At 46.7% G+C, this 19711-nt stretch overlaps 1 protein-coding gene and 1 pseudogene across 2 annotated transcripts in view; one reads left to right on the forward strand and one right to left on the reverse strand.

The window, feature by feature from the left end:
- The window catches only part of EEF2K (eukaryotic elongation factor 2 kinase), a 58196-nt gene that overhangs the window by 36994 nt on the left and 1491 nt on the right, over nt 1-19711 (forward strand). The window contains exons 11-17 of the mRNA XM_079120411.1: nt 1444-1511; nt 4912-4989; nt 6493-6555; nt 8360-8494; nt 8657-8845; nt 14659-14783; nt 17084-17262. Of these exons, the coding sequence (XP_078976537.1) occupies nt 1444-1511; nt 4912-4989; nt 6493-6555; nt 8360-8494; nt 8657-8845; nt 14659-14783; nt 17084-17262 (837 nt within the window). The remainder of the gene's footprint in view (nt 1-1443; nt 1512-4911; nt 4990-6492; nt 6556-8359; nt 8495-8656; nt 8846-14658; nt 14784-17083; nt 17263-19711) is intronic.
- LOC306649429 (heterogeneous nuclear ribonucleoprotein D-like) lies at nt 17284-18717 on the reverse strand (annotated as a pseudogene). The gene has a single exon. The product of its transcript is annotated as a heterogeneous nuclear ribonucleoprotein D-like (transcript).

The following is a 19711-nucleotide window of genomic DNA, read 5'->3' on the forward strand; positions in this document are numbered from 1 at the left end:
AGGTCTGCAGGAAAGAGAGGGGTTGAGGCTGACCCCAAGGTTTCAGCCTGAAGAATTGGAAGGGTGATGTCACCATTTGTTAGGCCGGGGAAGGATGTGAAGGTGCAGATCTAGAGCAGAAAAGGAGAATTTTAATGTCAAAGTAGCCTTTTAGAGGTCTCCATTGGAAGACCTTGGGAATAGTCTGGATCAGGGGGTCAACAAACTTTTTCCTAAAAGGCCAGAGAGTTTTAAAAAAATAAAAACTTTTTTTTTTTTTTTTTTTTTAAATGGGTCTTGCTATGTTATTGTCCAGGCTGGCCTGGAACTGGTTGTGAACCTCCGACCTCAGCCAAGTAGGTTGGACTACAGTCATGTGTCACCACACCCAGCCAGAGTAAATATTCTAAGCATTACAGGCCATGCGGTCTTTGTGTTTGCAGCCCAAAAACACAATACTGAAGTGAACAAACGTGGCTGTGTTCCAGTAAAGTTCTGTTTACAGACTCTGAGTCTTAAATCGCGTGTAATTTTTGCATGTCATCCCATGCATATCTTCTTTTGAGATTCGTTTTGTTTTGTTTGAGACGGAGTCTTACTATGTTGCCCAGGCTCACCTGGAACTCCTGAGTTCAAGTGATCCTCCTGCCCAGCCTCCTGAGGAGCTGGGACTACAGGCATGTGCCACCATGCTCAGCTGTTCTTTTGATTTTTCTTTTTTCGACTATTTAAAAATGTAAAAACCACTTTTACCACTTTTGTGTGTGTTTGTGCTAGGGATGGAACCCCGGGCCTTATGCCTGCTTGACACACACTCTACCACTGAGCTCTGCCACCCAGACTTTATCAAAATGGGCAGCCAGACAGATTTGGCTCAAGAGAGCTTAGGTCAGGAGATAAATAGGAAACTACCAGAAGATGGTTGGTTTTGAAACCATCTGAGACCCACTTAGTGGGCCCTAAAGTACATACGATTTTTCTTTCTTCCCAACTGCACTTAATTCAGAGCTGAGCATGTGACAGACACATTACAGGTAAATCGCATTATGATTTGAGGAGACAGAGTGAAACTGCTTGCTCAGGACCCTGTAGTTTGCAAGATGTGGACTTTTCTTTCTCAAGAAAGAACTGAAGTTGGTCCCCCAGGGTCTGATCACATTCTTCTCCCATTTTGTACCTTTCTTTAAAAACTACAAATAGCTGGGCCACATGACTCAGGCCTGTAATTCCAGTAGCTCAGGAGGCTGAGGCAGGAGGATTGAGAGTTCAAAGTCAGCCTCAGCAATTTAGTGAGGCCTGGGGATGAGGCTCAGTGGTTAAGTGCCCCTGGGTTCAATCCTCAGTACAAAACAAAATTGAAAATGCAAGCTTGGTGGCCAGTGCAGTCTGCTGTAGACAACAGGTTTGTCTGGTGAATGTTCTAGCAGTGGGATCTGCACATTATCTCCGTTTCTTCCCGCCCAGATTGGCCAGTGTTTGGTGACCTCGATAACATGGCGTCCAGAGACCACGACCATCTAGACAACCACCGGGTGAGTGGAGAGGAAGGGGAGGCGGCCACGGGCTCCGGTCCCCAGCAGGGTGGGAGGGGTGAGCTCTCTTCCGCTGAGGACTGAGGCGAGAGCCTTCAGAATCAGGTGGTAGGCCAGCCCAGGTAGGCTCCAGGCAATGCCAGGAGGGCTTGGGGCTGGGGCAGCAGGAGGACGTAAAGGAACCTCAGTCTGCTGCCAAGGCAGAGCTTTCCTCTGGGAAGAGCTGGGTCCCTTGCAGTTCCTGGAGATGGTGAAGGAAGAAGGTTTCCAAATCAGCAACAGTAAATGCCAGGCTCAGCCCTGGGTTGGGTTTGGCCATACACGTGTGGATGCCTGACCCTGTGCTGGCCTCAGACATGGAACACAGAGCCTGGTGGCATGGTGCTCTCAGGGTGGATACACAGAATGTCTCCTGCAGCTTTGGGTTGACTCAGGGTGAGAAACTAACGGTGTCATGTTTGCATGCACTGAACTTATATTGTGGCTTCAAAGTAAAAATCAAAACTAATGGATAAATGCGCAGGTCACCATCCCACTTTACACTCCACTCTCAGATTACCCCAGAGGTCCACGTTCATTCCTAGATGTTCTTCAGAGTTGGTTTGTTTTTGTTTTTTTTTTTTTTTTGGCAGGGGGTACCAGGGATTGAACTCAGGGGCACTGGACCACTGAGCCACATCCCCAGCCCTATTTTGTATTTTATTTAGAGACAGGGTCTCACTGAGTTGCTTAGCCCCTCACCATTGCTGAGGCTGGCTTTGAACTTGCCATCCTCCTGCCTCAGCCTCCAAAACTGCTGGGATTACAGGCATGTGGGTGCCCAGCTCTTCAGAGTTCTTGAACGGAAGGGGAGAGTAATATTAGGTGACATTTATGGACTCGTCACTGGGGATGGTTTTAAGGGTTTGGTAGATAACATCATTTAATTCTCAAAATTTACATCGTCGGTTTATTTTTTATTCCTTTAGAATAGATTTTATTCTAGAAGTAAAGTCTAGAATTTGAGAATAGGTAATACATTCTCCTGGTTCAGGAGGAAAAGGTATGAAAGATTAGCACGGTGGAAAGTCTCCCTCCCACCCTGTCCCTTGGCTTCCTGTCCCAGCATTAGCAGTCTCCTGGACCATTCTCTCACTGTCCCTGATTTAGAGTTGAAGAAACAGGCACAGAGTTAAGGCTCATGGTCGCTTAGCAATGGAGCCAGGGTTCAAACCCAAACCCGTCCTCTGCTCTCCTGTCCTTGCTGCCTTCTGTTCTCCACCTTGGGGTCAGACTTAACCTGTTTCTCAGGTGAGGAAACTAAGGCTGGGGGAGGCTGGCTGCTTCGCTGGGCCACAGAACTGAGGTCTGAGCGAGGTTCTGTGTCCCATGGCTCAGGAATGATTCCAAAAGGTGGGATGTGTGCCCAAGGTCCTGTGGTTCTGAGGTCCAAGAGGGGGTTGCTTAGAGCTTCAACATAAAGCCTGCAATCCATATTCTGCCTTTTATTTGGCATACTGAACACTTAAGGGATTTTTTTGTTATGGAAAATTTTACCTTGATTTTAAAAAATTGAAAAATATCTTTCCCCACTGCTGGGGGATTAAACCCAGGACCTCAAACCTGCACCCTACCACTGAGCTACATCCCCAGTCCTTAAATGTTGAAATCTTAGACCAGGCACTGTGGTGCACACCTGTCGTCCCAGCTACATGGGAGGCTGAGGCAGGAGGATTGCAAGTTGGAGGCCAGCCTGAGAAATTTAGCAAGATCCTGTCTCAAAAATAAAAAGGACTGGAGATGTAGCTCAGTGGTAGCATACTTGCCTAGCTTTCATGATGCAAAAACAAATGATAAATAAAATTTAAGTAATATAAAATGGTTTATTTAAATAAAAATAATAGGGGGTGGGGATGTAGCTTAGTGGTAAAGCACTTGCCCAGTGTGGGTGAGACCCTGAATTAAATCCAAGAAAGAAATGAAGGAAGTAAGGAAGGAGAAAAAAATAGCAATAGAGGAGAAGTATGAATTCATGGAAGGGGAATTGAATGGGATTTGGCAGGACACACAGCAGGTTGAGATTTTAATGGTGATGTTTTAACCTCTTTAAAAAAATTAAAGGGCTAACATAACTAAGGCGTAATGTTGAGTTGACAAAGTTGCGTGTTGGGTACATAGGTGTTTATTTTTTTTTTTTATTTTTTTATTTTTTGTACTGGAGATTGAATCCAGGATACTTAATGACTGAGCCACATTCCCAGCCCTTTTTACTTTTTTATTTAGAATCAGGGTCTCCCTAAGTTGCTTAGGGTCTAAATCACTGAGACTGTCCTCGAATTTGTGATCCTCCTGCCTCCACCTCCGGAGTTGCTGGAATTACCAGCCTGCACCACCACAGCTGGCCTTATTTTAGTATTCTTTTTTTTTTTTTTTTTTTGGTACTGGGTATTGAGGGGCACTCAACCACTGAGCCACATCCCCAGCCCTTCTAAAATATTTTATTTAGAGACAGGGCCTCCCTGAGTTGCTTAGCACCTTGAGATTGCTGAGGCTGGCTTTGAATTCACAATCCTCCTGCCTCAGCCTCCTGAGCCACGGGCATTACAGGTGTGTGCCACTGTGCCTGGCTTGTTTTAGTATTCTTGATGCTCTTTTGTGTGTTGAAATACTACTCAGTAGAAGAAAGAGGAGTAGAAAATAGATTAGATTACTAATGACATGCAAATAGGCTCAAACTCAGTGTTGATAGGCAAAGACTGACATCTTCAAGATTTTTATTTATTTATTTTTTTGGTGGTGCTGGGGATTGAACCCAGGTCCTTGTGCTTGACAGGGAAGCACTCTACCAACTGAGCCATATCCCCAGCCAAAGATTCTTAATTATGCCAGATTCCCTTTCAGAACAGATTTAGGGGATTAAAAAAACATGCCCAGTGGCCTGTGCAGTTTGGTAGAGGGGACTTAGTTGTGGTGAGTACTGTTCCCTGGGCTGCATTTTGTCCTTGGGTCATTGATCTTAGGCCAGCCTCTGTTTTCTGCTGTGGGTGGCGAGCCACTCCTAGTAATAGCTCTCATCGTGATCCACATTACTTTCTTCCCCCATAGCCTTTTGCTGTAGATGCTAGAATGAATCCCCATAGCTAAAGAAATCAAGCTCAGAGAAGCTGAACAACTGCCCAGGTCCCAGGTGGCAAGTAACAAAGTGAGGACTCCAGCCTGGGCATGTGGCTCCAAAGCCCAGGTTCTTTCCACCACTCCATACTGCTTCCTGGTCTCCCGGTCCGCATGAGACAGGAAGAAGAACATGTTAAATGGAGAGATGGGACATAGGGCAGAAAGCAGATGATTAGGATGTCTAAATGTCGCCACCAACAAGTACTCAGAGGACCTCTAAGACCCTAAGATCATCTTCTGTTCACAGGACTCAGAGACCAGTGGTGACAGTGGATACCCCAGTGAGAAGCGGGGTGAGGTGGATGACCCTGAGCCCCGAGAACACGTAAGGATCCCACAGACAGTGAGAACTGAGAACTTTTTTTTTAAATTTATTTTTATTGTAAACAAATGGGATACATGTTGTTTCTCTGTTTGTACATGGAGTAACAGCACACCATTTGTGTAATCATACATTCACATAGGGTAATGACGTTTGATTCATTCCATTATTTTCTCATTCCCCTGACCCCTCCCACCTCTCTTTTCCCTCTATACAGTCCCTCCTTCCTCCATTCTTGCCCCCCTCCCACCCCCCATTTTGTGTCATCATCCGCTTATCAGTGAGATCATTCGTCTTTTGGATTTTTGAGATTGGCTTATCTCACTTAGCATGATATTCTCCAATTTCATCCATTTGCCTGCAAATGCCATAATTTTATTATTCTTTATGGCTGAGTAATATTCCATTGTATATATATACCACAGTTTCTTTATCCATTCATCAATTGAAGGACATCTAGGTTGGTTCCACTGTCTGGCTATTGTGAATTGAGCAGCTATGAACATTGATGTGGCTGTATCTCTGCAGTGTGCTGATTTTATGTCCTTTGGGTATAGGCCGAGGAGTGGGATAGCTGGGTCAAATGGTGGGTCCATTCCAAGTTTTCTAAGGAATCTCCACACTGCTTTCTAGAGTGGCTGCACTAATTTGCATCCCCACCAGCAATGTATGAGTGTACCTTTTTCCCCACATCCGAGAACTGAGAACTTTCTATCCTCCTTGGCCCTTCAGGAGGATAAAAAGCTATAGAAGGAGTGCGAATTGGGTCCTGAGAGTATAACAAGTAAAATAACAAGATTATTTCAGAGAAAGATAAATGCAGGGCAGAAGGTAAACTGGGCCGTTTGGACCAGGAAGGGGAGAAGGGTGGGGCCGTGGATACAAGGTTGAAAATGGCGGAGGAATCTCAGGGTGAAGCTGGGGCCTCGTTTGCTGAGAGGGGATGCTGGGCCTGTGCTGTCGCAGGTGGGAGGGCCCAGCTCCGAAGCACAGGACCCTGGCGGTCCTGGAGAGGCCCCTGGGGTCGGTCTCCTCAGGCACCCTCCAGGCAGCTTCTGGTGGCCAGTGGCAGCCACCTCAAGATTTTAGAAGTGCCTAAAAAAGTCTGTGCCGGTCTCACTAGAGGTCCGTGGTTGTGAATCAAAAACATGCAGGAGGCGCCTGCAAGGACAGATGTGGCACCACCTCTCCAGTGGCTTTGGGCGGAGATGGCATCGCTTTGGGTCAGTTCCGTCTGTTCAGAGAGGGAGGAACAGGAAGGCCATGTCCATACCAGCCTTCATTCCTGCCTGTGGCCCAGCATGCCTTTGGCTTGGCAGAGGAGGGTTCCAGCTTCCCCTTGGGGAGGGCTGGGCCTGCTCCCTGGGAGAAGAGGCCCCTGGGAAGGCCAGCCTCTTCTCTGGAAGGAGGGTCACCTGGGAGGGCCAGCCCCTTCTCTGGAAGGAGGGTCACCTGGGAGGGCTGGGCCAGTGCCCTTTGGACCACTCAATCTCTACTTCCATCCAGGGTCACTCAAATGGTAACCGGAGGTACGAGTCTGATGAAGACAGCCTGGGCAGCTCCGGACGGGTAATGCACCCCTGGGAACTCTGGTCGCAGCTGCTTGCTTGCCTGTGGCAGGCTCCGTGTCTGTTTCTCCTCCCTCATGTCACTATCACCTGCTCATCCGCCTCACGTGTCCATTTTGCAAATGAGCAAATTGCCTGGGCAAATGTAAGTTCCCGTCCTGGGCAGGAGCTTGTGGGGAGGATTAAAGAAGACCTGGTCCTGGAGGGGAGATGACAATGACTATAGCTTATGTGTTAAAGTGTTTGACCTGGAAGAGCCTTGTGCACGTTACTAATCCATTTATTTATGTTTTTGGGCAGCGGGGGAGGGGGAGGTTTGCTTCCCAGGATTGAACCCAGGAGCACGTTACCACTGAGCCACATCCTCTGCCCTTTTTATATTTTATTTAGAGACAGGGTCTCCCTAAATGGCTTAGAGCCTCACTAAATTGCTGAGACTGGCCTTGAACTTGCAATCCTCTTGCCTTAGCCTCTCGAGCTGCTGGGATTGCAGGTGTGCCCACCACGCCTGACTAATTAATTTATTTCTTGCAGCCACTCAATGAGATAGACTAAGGTTACTCATCCTCATTTTACATATGAAAAACAGATCCTAAGCATCTTTTCTCAGGTTTTGAGGCTAGTCCAGATTGGGTATCCCATATCTGAAATGCTTGGGGCCAGAAATATTTTGGATTTGGGGTTTTTTTTGGATATCAGAGTATTTGCAGATACATAATGAGATAATGTGGGGATGAGACTCAATTCTAAGCATGAAATTTGTTTATGTTTCATATACACCTTAGCCCCATAGCCTGAAGGTAATTTTGTATGACATTTTTAGTGCACCTACCTTTTGACTTCAGCCCATCTCATGAGGTCAGGTATGAAATCTTCCACTGGTGATATCATGTTGCCACTCAAAAAGTTTCAGATTTGGGAATCTTTCCAATTTCTGACTTTTGGATTAGGAATGCTCAGCCTGTGTATGTAGCAAGCATCCCAGAGGGTGGTCAGCACCAGGCAAGTCTGGGAGACCAGCCCTACACCTCACCTGCTCTTCTCTGCCGACTCCCAAACGCACCTTGGATCTCACCCATGTGCACCTTTGCTAAGAGGACGAGTCTCTGTCATCCTGCAAAGTCCTTCCTTCCCCTCTGGCCATTCCTCCTCAAATCCCACTTTCCAAGCCCGGACGCCAGCCGCCCTGACTCTTGCTCCTCCCAGAACACTGAGCTGTTTCTCAGTCAGGTCAGGTTTTCCCAGCTCTTTGTGGGGCAGGGTTGCTCAGCCACGGCACTGTTGGCATTCAGGGTTGGATAGCTCTTTGTGGTGCGTTGTAGGATGTTTAGCACACAGTGTGCGAGTAGCCCTGGCTTGGTCCTGCAGGGACCTCTGGACAGTGTATCTTCAGCTGAGAGAAATGACGTGTTTTCTAAACCCACGCCCCGGAGCACCCTCTGACGTTGCCCACAGCCTCAAGGTATTCAGAGGACAGCTAGTGGATCTGCTGAAGTCAGAAGTTTCTGGTGCCTTGTATGGGGAAGTGGTTTAGTGTGTTGATTAATATCTAAGGGAGAATTGCCTCTCTGAGCTGCTGCTGCCTGATCTGCTGTCACCGAGTCCCCTGGTTGCTCTCTCAGCACCTGCAAGCTGGTGGCATTTGAGTGATTAGAATGGGACTCCTTTGTCCAGTAAAATTTGACACCGGAAGGGTTTGTTCTCCCTCTCTTACCAGCAGGCTCCTGGGAAGCAGGGGCTGCTGCTGATGGGAGGACAGGTCCCCGGCCAGCCCCTCGCTTCTTTGACGGGGTCTCTCCCCTCAGGTCTGTGTGGAGAAGTGGAACGTCCTGAACCCCTCCCGCCTCCACCTGCCCAGGCCTTCAGCAGTGGCCCTGGAAGTGCAAAGGCTGAACGCCCTGAACCTTGAAAAGAAAATCGGGAAGTCCGTTTTGGGGAAGGTATTGGTGATGTGCATCTGGGAGCCCTTTCTGCACGTGCCCGGGGCCCTGGCTCACGCCTCTCCTGTGCCGATCGCTTCCTCCCGCAGGTTGGCGGGGCGGCCCTTGGGTGCGGCTGCGGCTCCGCAGACAGCCGGGCCAACACCGCAGTCTGTGTGGCAGGTCCATCTGGCCATGGTGCGCTACCACGAGGGCGGGCGCTTCTGCGAGAAGGACGAGGAGTGGGACCGCGACTCTGCACTCTTCCATCTGGAGCACGCGGCAGACCTGGGCGAGCTGGAGGCCATCGTGGGCCTGGGGCTCATGTACTCGCAGCTGCCCCACCACATCCTGGCCGACGTCTCTCTGAAGGTGAGGGACGCGGGCGCCCACTCCTCTCTCACCTGCCTCCCATCCTGGTGTTCACTCACCTGGCTCCCCCAGGAGGATGCATGCCACAGAAACATCCCGGGCATTGGTTTGGGGCCAGGTACTTCAAAATCAAAAGTGGTAGACTAGATCTCTGGCTTTGGGGAATCAGTGGCAAGTGACAGTCACATTTCCAGGCAATAATGACAGTATGATGGGAGAAGCAGAGGACACAGGTGGAAACAAGTGAAGAGAGGCCCTAACGGGGGTTTGAGTAGTCCCTGCAGGCCTCCTGGTCATCAGCTCTGCCATATTCCTAGTGGCTAGAGCAGAGCCTGGCACTGGGGAGATGCCCGTTCACCCAGAGCGGATTATGTAAGTTAGACCCAGAGGGCAATGCAAGTGAGTCGCTCAGGCAGAGGGAACTGCTCGTGCGCAGGTCCAGAGGCAAGAGGCAAAGTTAGGTGGAGGCCGGGAGGTGGTCAGTGGGGCCGGAATGCAGGGATGAGATGGTGCAGGGCCTGGGGCTAAAGAGCAGCCAGGGTAGGATGTGGATGTGCTGGGAATTGTGTAGGGGTCTCCTCCTTCCTTCCTGGTTGTGGGCACGGGAGGAAAGGATTGAATGGCTGGATCTGGCAGGACCTGGGAAATCCCATCTTTTCCTGGGAGGGGTTGGGAGACAGTGGGTGTGGTGGGTGTGGCTGGAGTAGAGGTGGGGCTGGGCTCAACAGCTCTCCTCAGGGCTTGACCATGGCCTATCGGTGGGTGAATCCCAGACTGGCCGAGGGTGGTGAAAAACGCTCTGAAGACCCTTACTTATTTAACTTTTGACTAGCTAATACACTCATGAGATTTAAAAAAAAAAATGTAAGCTGGGTGTGGTGTCCCATACCTGTAATCACAGCTACTGGGGTGGCTGAGACAGGAGAATCGTAAGTATAAGGCCAGCCTGGGCAACATAGACCCTGTCTCAAAATAAAAAACAAAACTGGGCTTGGTGGCACATGTCTGTTTTTTCAGGAAGCTGAGACAGGTAGATTGAGAGTTCAAAGCCAGCCTCAGCAACTTAGCAAGGCCCCAAGGCAACTCAGTGAGACCCTGTCTCTAAATAAAATACTAGAAATAGAGCTGGGGATGTGGCTCAGTAGTTAAGCACCCCTACATTCAATCCCTGGTACCCAAATAAATAAATAAATAAATTAATTAATTAATTTAATTAATTAAAAAAATAAAAAGGACTGGGGAATGTAGCTCAGTGGCATGAAAAAAGAATATTTAAAGATCTACATTGCAAAATCCCCCTCCCACTCTTCCATTCTCTCGTTTTCTGAAAAATAAGTACAACTGTTATTACCATTCTATGTAATTGCAGACTGTGTTAATTACCTAAGACTATAGTAACAGATTACTACCACCTGAGTGGCTTGTAGCCAGGTCAGCAGGGCCATGCTCCCTCTGAGGCTCCAGGTTTGCTGGCAGGTCCTTGGCTTGGACCATTTCAGTCCCTATCTCTGCCTCCGCATGGCCTTCTACCCATGTATCTCTGTCTCTGTCTCTTCTTTTTTACGGACACCAGCCACATGGATTTAGGGGCCTGATCCAAAATGGCCTCCTCCTAACCTAACTACTTACATCTATCCTGAGGTTCTGGGTGGATGTGAATTTTGGGAAGAGATCTTGTTCCTCCTATAGCACAGTTTTCCCCTGGGAATATGGAGTACGGATTGTAATGTCCACCTTCTTTTTTTCTCCAAGGTTAGCATACTACACACACTTTCTGGACCTTGCTTTTTTCGCTAGACCTTAATTTTCCACAGAGGCACAGAGAAAGCTTCCCGATTGTTTTATTTTTTTATATATGTATTTTTTGGTTGTAGGTGGACACAATACCTTTATTTTTTTGTGGTGCTGAGTCTCGAACCCAGGGCCTCACGCATGCTAGGCGAGCACCTACCACTGACCACAACCCCCGCCCCTGATTCTTTTTGACAATGTTCAGTTGAATGGATATGACATACTTTAACCTGTGCCCTGCCAATGGATACTTGGGTCGGTTCCACTCTTCTGCTGTGACTAGGCTTGTACACATTAAGCGGAAACTTCACTTTTTTTTTTTTTTTTTTTTTTTTTTTTTGTGCGGTGCTGGGGATTGAAGAAACTTCACATTTTTTATAGATGATAAACTGTGGAGTGTTGGTACTTTCCTGTGGTTCAATTGAATATATTATTTGGCATGCAGTCGAGGGAAAACCCACAGCTGTTCTACTCCCTATTTTAGGTGGTAAAGACAGGATTTTGACTTGTCTCATCCATCTCTGTGCCTCTTGGGGGAAGGACTGAATATATTTCATTCAACCAATGATGTGCTGCTAAACATTTTGTAGTTGGCTCTCGGGGATGCAGAGGAAATCTGGGCCCATAAGTATGTGTGTGTGTGTGTGTGTGTGTGTGTGTGTGTGTGTATACACACACACACACGGTTTGCTGATATAAAGAATATGCAGCATATGGTTTACAAATAGCAATAAAGGTACTCCTGTAAATTCCATATTGTCAACTGATCCACACAGAATACTTCATTGTTTTTTTGCCAACTTTCATACCTACCACTAACCTATTGTAACTGGCGGAGGGGTATAGTCCTGACGTGAACCTTGGTTAATATTCTCATTTACTTTTTTGTTTGTTTGTTTTTTTTTTTTTTTTTTGCGGAGCTGGGGATTGAACCCAGGGCCTTGTGCTTGTGAGGCAGGCACTCTACCAACTGAGCTACATCCCCAGCCCTCTCATTTACTTTAATAAGTAAGAAAGTGTAGTAATGAAGACCTTTATTAGAACTGGAACTTCATTTGTCACTGATGTGAGTAGCTTCTTTCCTGAATCAGAGAATAGTCTTTATATGCCCTTTACATGCCAGAAGAACCTTCCTTCAGTTTCCTGTGCTAGGCTCAATGGAATGGCCATAGAGGTTTAATCTGCAGTATTCTGTTTTTCCTATCCCTTTCTTGAGTTCAGGTATGGAGAAAACAATCAAACCCTGATTTGCAGCGAGCTCATAACAGTGAGTTATGAGCTCCTACCGCGATCAATTTCAAGGTGTCAGCCTTGAAGAAGAATTCTTCTTGGGAAAGAATTAATATACCACCTTTGTAGTATTTTCCACCATACAGATGCAGTAAACAAGTAGTGGTTCTCACCTAGAATTTTTAAATTATTTTTGTGGGGGTACCTGATACTGAACTCAGGGGTACTCGACCACTGAGCCACACCCCCAGCCCTTGTTTTGTATTTTATTTAGAGACAGGGTCTCACTGAGTTGCTTAGTGCCCTGCTAAGTTGCTGAGGCTGGCCTTGAACTTATGATCCTCCTGCCTCAGCCTCCCAAACTGCTGGGATTACAGGCGCGTGCCACTGCGTCCGGCTTATTTTTTGATTGACAACATTGTACATGTTTATGGTATACAGTGGGCATGTTTCAAAATGTGTATATATGATTAGCATTATCTATTACCTCATACATTTATCATTTCTTTGGTGAGAACATTCAAAACCCTGTCTTCTAGCTATTTTGAAAGACATTATTTTTAGCTGTAGTCGCCTTGCTGTGAAATAGAACTCCAGAACTTATGCTTCCTGTCTGCTTGTAATTTTATACACAGTGACCAGCCTCTCCCCCTCCCTCCATTCTCCTCCTCAGTCTCTAAAAATACAGAAGGCTTCGTGGATTTGCATGTCATCCTCACAGAGGGACCACACTCCTCTTCCCTGTGTTGTTCCAATTTTAATACATGTGCTGCCTAAGTGGGCACTCAAAAAAATCCTAACCCAGGACATTTAGCAATGTCTGGTGACTTTTTTCTTTTTCTTTTTTTTTTTTTTTTTTTTTGCAGCTGGTACTGGAGATTGAACCCGGGGTACTCACCACTAAGCTACTTCCCCAGCCCTTTTTGTGTTTAATTTTGAGACAGGGTCTTGCTAAAGTTGCCCAGCCTGGCCTCCAACTTGTGATCCTCCTGCTTCAGACTCCTGAATTGCTGGGATTGCAGGTCTGCACCTCCATGCCCTGCTGCAGACATTTTTTTTTTTGGTACTAGGAATTGAACCCAAGGGTACTTAACCATGAACTCAAGGGTACTTCACCACTAAGTCACATCCCCAGCCCTTTTTATTTTTTTATTTAGAGGCAGGGTCTCCCTAAGTTGCTTAGGGCCTCACTAAGTTGCTGAGGCTGGCTTTGAACTTGAGATCCTCCTGCCTCAGCCTCCGGAGCCGCTGGAATTTGGCGACATAGTTGATTGTCAGAGCGGCTGGCATCTGGTAGGTAGAGAGCAGAGCTGCTGCTCAGCCTCATACAAAGCACAGGACGGTCCCCACCATGAAGGTTATATGTGATCCTGACTGTTCATATTGCCGAGACTGAAATACATTTATGTCTCAAGACCATAAATAGTAGTGAGACACAGTAAAAATAATTAGGAGTTGATGACTTTTGAGTATATTTTACCTTTGTTTTTAATATGATTCATCTTGTAAGTTTGGTTTTTTTTTTCAATGCTGGCGATGGAATACAGGGCCTCTTGCATGCCAGGTATGTGCTGTACCACAGAACTACACCCCCAGCCCACAATTTAAGTTTTTTTGTTGTGGGGTCGGTCACCAGGGATTAAACTCAGAGGCATTCAACTTCTGAGCCACATCCCCAGCCCTATTTTATAGTTTTTATTTGGAGACAGGGTCTTGCTGAGTTGCTTAGGGCCTTGCTAAATTGCTGAGGCTGCCTTTGAACTTGATATCCTCCTGCCTCAGCCTCCCACTCTGCTGGGATTACAGGTGTGTGCCACTGTGCCCTGCCTGGCCACATTACTTGATGGTTGGGGTTGAGGAGGATTTCACAGGCCAATGTGAGGGCTTTAGACTTGTCCCTGAGTGAGACAGGAAGCTATCAAGTTGCTTTGAGAGAGTAATGTGACCCGACTTAGGCCGTAAAAGCATCAGTCTGGCTGCTGCGGGATGGATTATAGGGGAGCCAAATGGAAGCAGAAGCCCTCCTGTACTGCTGGTGGGGATGTTCCTCAAAAGGCTAAACATAGAGTTGCATGCAACTCTGCAATTCTACTCACATAGCTACTCAAGAGAATAAAAACACAGGTCCACACAAAAACCTGTACATGAATGGTCATAGCAGCGTTATTCATAATAGACAAAAAAGTGGAGACAACCCAGATGTCCATCAGTGGGTGAATGGATAAACACAATGTGATACAACCATACAGTGGAATATTATTAAAAAAAGCAATGACCCCTGAAAGCATCCTGCTAAGTGACAGAAGCCAGACCCAACGGGTGCATACCGTATGATTCCATTTATGTGAAATGTCCATAATTCATACAGGTAGAAAATAGAGTAGGTGTTGGGGCTGGAGTTGGGGCTCAGTGGTAGAGTGCTTGCCTCGCATGTGTGAGGCCCTGGGTTCGATTCTCAGCACCACATATAAATAAATGAATAAAATAAAGGTCTATTAACGTCTAAAAAAATTTTAAAAAAGAAAATAGAGTATGTGTTGCCTAGGGTCGGGCAGGATGGAGAGACTGACAGTTAAAAGGTATGGTGTGTCTTTTTGAGTTGCTAAAAATATTTTGAAATTGACTTTTGTGGTGGTGGTTGCACAACTCCATGGATACTAAAAACCACAATGTGTAGTTCTACAGTAGCCAGCTCAGAGCTCTCACAGTAATTCATGAAACAGGGAGAAGATTGATGCGTGAGATTTTTGCAAGCCTCCTTTTTCTTTCCGCCTCTTTGGTTGTATTGACAGGAGACAGAAGAGAATAAGACAAAAGGATTCGATTACTTACTCAAGGCAGCTGAAGCTGGCGACAGACAGTCCATGATCCTTGTGGCACGATCTTTTGACACCGGTCAAAACCTCAGCCCAGACAGGTACTGTGGCTGTCACTCAGGTGGAGCTGGTGGGGATCTGGGCTGTGGGTGGACACTTCCTTTTTGGTATCAAGCCAGACATGGGCTCCTGTCTTGGCTTCACTCAGGTTAGTGACCATGGGCGAGTTATTTTACCCTCATATTGTAAAATGGGAATAATTACAACACTTGTGTCTGAGGGTTGTTGTGTGAAGGTTAAATGACACGATGCCTGTAACTCTCATGGCGTCTGGACGTAGGCATGCAGTAATTGGCAGCCATTTTAGCCAGTATAGTAAAGATTTGCTTGAGAAAAAAATCAGCATCAGGCTCAAGGTGATGGTCCCTGCATAGTAGGATTTGGGTGATTTTAATTGACTTTTCCTACTTTTATTTTTATTTTATTATTTTCACTTGTAAGAAGAAGGAGCAGGTTTGAAGGCCCCAGCAACACAAATGTCAGTACCTTATCCTTCAGGCTGAGGTGTGAGGGTCTGGTTTTTGCAGTGGGAGGAGAATAGGGTAGCCCAGCTTCCTCTCTGTTCTTGGCTTGGCCAGTGGGAGATCCCAGAAGTCCAGGGCAGAGGTCAGTTGCTTGCCTTCTGTGGCTCCGATTGGAATTTGGCTACCTACGAGCCTTCCAGGATTTTCTGAAAGGGAGCAAGGAGAGCGCATCTCTAGGGTGGAGCAGCTGAGCAGGTCCCTCCTCTTGGTGTCAAGAGCTCCTCTTTCTCACTGGGTTTAGAAGGAAAGTCTTGTCTATGGGATGCTCATATCAAGCTCTCAGGGTCAAATCTTCTGAACACACAATGGCCCGCCTGTGTGCCAACATTTTTCAGATACCTGCTGTGTAACAGCAGTGCTCCACTAAATTTGGACAGCATTTTTGTGGTATGATTTGCTTTCATTGAGAACAGGCATCAGGTCTCCTACAGCTCTCTGTCCTACATCTCCTAACTCTTGGCCTGGGGCCGGGCTCAGTGGTTGAAAGAACAAACCACCATATCTCAATGACACGGACAAGGCAGATATTTTGGGCCCCATATTACGGATAACTATAAACTATAGTTCTGAGAAATGAAGGGACTTGCTCAGAGTCAAACAGGTCGAGCATCCTGTATCTGAAAAACGGGGTCAGAGTGTTTTGGATTTTCTCAGATTTTGGACTTATTTGCATGTGCATAATGAGATATCTTGGGGATGGAACCGAAGCCTAAGCATCTCTGGGGAGGTGACATGAGCTGAGGCTGGAGTGGTGAAGAACTAGGTGTGGAACCAAGACTGGAGGAGGAGGAGTGGTGCACACCTGTAATCCCAGCGTCTCGGGAGGCTGAGGCAGGAGGATTGCAAGTTTGAGACCAGCCTCAGCAACTTAGTGAGGCCCTAAGCAACTCAGTGAGACCCTGTCTCTAAATAAAATATTTTTAAAAGGCTGGGGGATGGGGCTCACTGGCTAAGCACCCCTGGGTTCAATCCCCAGTACCACAAAAAAAAAAAAAAAAAAAAAAAAAAGGCCAGGGGGACAGGCAGGTGCTGGCTTGTTTGAGAAGCAGCGCCTGGCACAGAGGGATATGAACAGGAGCTGAAAACGGTGGGTAAGGCAAGAGGCCAACCTATCTGCTGCTCTTGGCACATCCAGGACACCCAGAGCCCTTCTTATCTGTGACACTCTTTGCTCTTTCCTGATGTGCTATAAATAGTTACTCACATGGGTTATACTCAAAGAAAAACAGCCACCTGCCCTGTTAGCTCTGTATTTTGTGTTGCATGCGTTTGACTGAAACCTACGGACACCCTTGGTGTTTTGGCCATATGTGTGCTGCGATGGGAGAAAGAGCCGGGAGTGGAGGGCCTTGCTGGGGCCAGGGAGAGGAGTCCCACGTTAGGCAGGAGGAGAGCCAGAGTGGGCCAGTGCAGGCAGAGCATGGGAAGGCGCTGAGTGATGGCTGTTAGCTCAGATGGTGCTGGGGGCCTCTGCAAAGGGCCCTTCCAACCTGAGTCAGAAGGCAGCTTATGCTAGCCCATAGGGTGCTGGTGGGCAATCCTAGAAAATGCCCCTCTCCCCAGCATGCTCTAGTTCTGTCTGTTACAGAACGGTGGTAATATACCAGTGTTACTAAGGAAAGCTACCTGACTGCTCCCTTAATACATATATAAACCCACAATGTCACAGTGCCCCTCAGATGTGGTGGTCTTGGATGTCATAGGTTGGGAACCAGAGGTGGTAGTGGTCCCTGCTGTATCCCTGACTTGAATCGAATCGGAGGAGGATGGCCCTGCTGCCCTGGTAATGTCCCTCTTTCTCTGTGTCTCCTGGCAAGGTGCCGAGACTGGCCCGAGGCTCTGCACTGGTACAACACTGCCCTGGAGACCACGGACTGTGATGAGGGCGGCGAGTTCGACGGGATGCAGGACGAGCCCCGGTATGCGCTGCTGGCCAGGGAGGCTGAGATGCTGTTCACCGGTGGCTGCGGGCTGGAGAAGGACCCGCAGAGATCAGGTGGGGCCTGGCAGACCTGCTTTGGGTGGGACAGGGCTGGGAAGGGATGGTTGGGTCACTCCCAGTGGGTCTCTTCCCAGGAAGGAGTTTTATGGAGCTAATATGCAGATGAACATTTTTATTTTAATGCTTATACAGTCAACTCTCGGTAGCTATTGGTTCTGCATCAGTGGATTCAACCAACCACAGATCAAAGAATATTTTAGTGGGCCAGGGATGTAGTTTAGTGGTGGAGCACTTGCCTGGTATGCACAGGGCCCTGGATTAATGGCCCATTGCCATTAACTAATCCTGAACGTGTACAGACTTTTTCCTTACAATATAGGATAACAGGGCTGGGGTTGTAGCTCAGTGGTAGAGCGCTTGCCTAGCATGTGTGAGGCACTGGGTTTGATCCTCAGCACCACCTAAAAATACATAAATAAAATAAAGGTACTGTGTCCATCTACAACTAAAAATATATATATTTTTTAACAATCACATAAGGAAGCATTTATTTGAGGTTTAACATGAAATCATACAAATAAAATTTGTATAAACACAAATCCACATTGAGTCTTAACACAGATAGCAAAGGACAAAGTAAAAACAAAGAAAACTAATTGGCGGCTATATACAGTTGGAACACAGTTGTGTCTTGTACACTAGAAAGTCTTTTACAAAATAATCATCTTGGATCAACAGAAAACCAATCTTCAGTGTCGTCCTGCAAGATGGGTTTCTTTAGCATCTCCTTTTTTCTCCAATGTCCTCCTTTAGTATGGCTGGTAATTATTTTGGTGATTGCCACCCCCTCGAGACGCCTTGCCATAAGTGCTCTGTTGACCTCAGCCACGACCCCTAGTACCACCTCGTCCACCAGCTGCAGCACCTCTTCCTCCTTTTTGTTGTTGCTGTTGCTGCCTATATACCTTTTTGGGTTGTGCAACTTTGATTTCACACTTCCCAGAACCAATTTGATGATATCTGCTTTCTAACAATTTCTTTACTGGCTCTTCATCTGTATATGTGATAAAACAAAATCCTCTTCTTTCATTTGTTTTAGTAGCCTTGGGAAGTTCAATATTTTCAATCTCTCCAAAGACTCCAAAATATTCTTTAATTTGTTCTTCAGAAGTATCTGGGCTCAATCCACCCACGCAAACCTTTTTAGGGGGTTCTTTCCCTTTTAAAGCTCTGGCCCTTTTAGGGTCTATCAATTTGCATCCAGTTTGTGTTCTTTCAGGTCCAAAACCTTATCAACACTAGCAGCATCTTTGAAAAGCACAAATCCAAATCCTCTTGATCTTCCAGTGACTGGATCTGTTGTAATCGTACAGTCTACAACTTCCCCAAATCGAGACAAATATTCAGTCAGATCTTTCTTGCTTGTATCCCAGCTCAAGCCTCCAATAAACATTTTATTTCCTCTTCCCTCCAAGCTACTGGGGCCCAGCGGGCACGCAGAGTATCGACTCAGGACAAGAATGGGGGCAGCACCGGCTCCCGAGGGACGAAAGGCGCGAGCGGCGCGCTGGGGGAGGGGAGGAGAGACGCGTGCGGTACCGTCATCCTGCCGATTCTTGCTCGCGTTGATCTTGGATCCCTCTGCGAATTCCTCTGTTGCTGTACTCGTTCATGTCCTCCATGGTGGTGGAGCTGTCGGCAGGGGGGTGCTGGCACGCAGTCCTGGTCGCTGCAGCAGCGGATTTAATGGAGCTGGATTTAAAATGACGGCGGAAGAGCTAAAGATATTTTTTTAAAAAGGGAAAAGGTCATGCTTCCTTTAAAAAAAAAAAAAATAGGGTAACAACTGTTTACGTAACATTTACATTATGAATTATAAGTAATCTAAAGATGATTTAAAGTATATGGGAGGATAATGTGTAGGTCACATGCAATACAATGCCATTTTATATAAAGGACTTGAGCATCTGCAGATTTTGGCATCTGCAGATGGTTCTGGAACCACGGACACTGAGATATATATCAGAGTCTTAAGGGGAAATCTTTGCAATTTTAAAAACTGAACTAAAATGTTCACAACGTGAAATTTACCACCTGAGGGTGTAGTTCAATAGATTTTAGTATTTTCACATTGTTGATTATCTATCACGATTAACTAATTCCAGAACATTTCCATCACCCCCAGAAGAAACCCTGTACTAGTTAGTAGTCATTCCCAACCCGCCCCCTCTCCGATACCTGGCAACCATTCATCAACTTTCGGTCTGTATGGATTTGCCTGCTGTGGGCCTCTTCTGTAAGTGGAATCATGCAATACATGGCCTTTTGTGTCAGCTTCTTTCACTTAGAATAATGACATTAAGGTTCATCCATGTTATAGCATGTACCGGTGCTTCATTTCTTTTTTTTGACAAATAATATGCTGTTGGAGAAACCATATTTTGCTTATCCAGTCTTCACTTGATAGACAAGTTACATGTTTTTTCCCCCCATTATATGATAC

This window comes from Sciurus vulgaris (genome assembly GCF_902686455.1).
Source record: "Sciurus vulgaris genome assembly, chromosome: 18".
NCBI classification, from domain to species: Eukaryota; Metazoa; Chordata; class Mammalia; order Rodentia; family Sciuridae; genus Sciurus; species Sciurus vulgaris.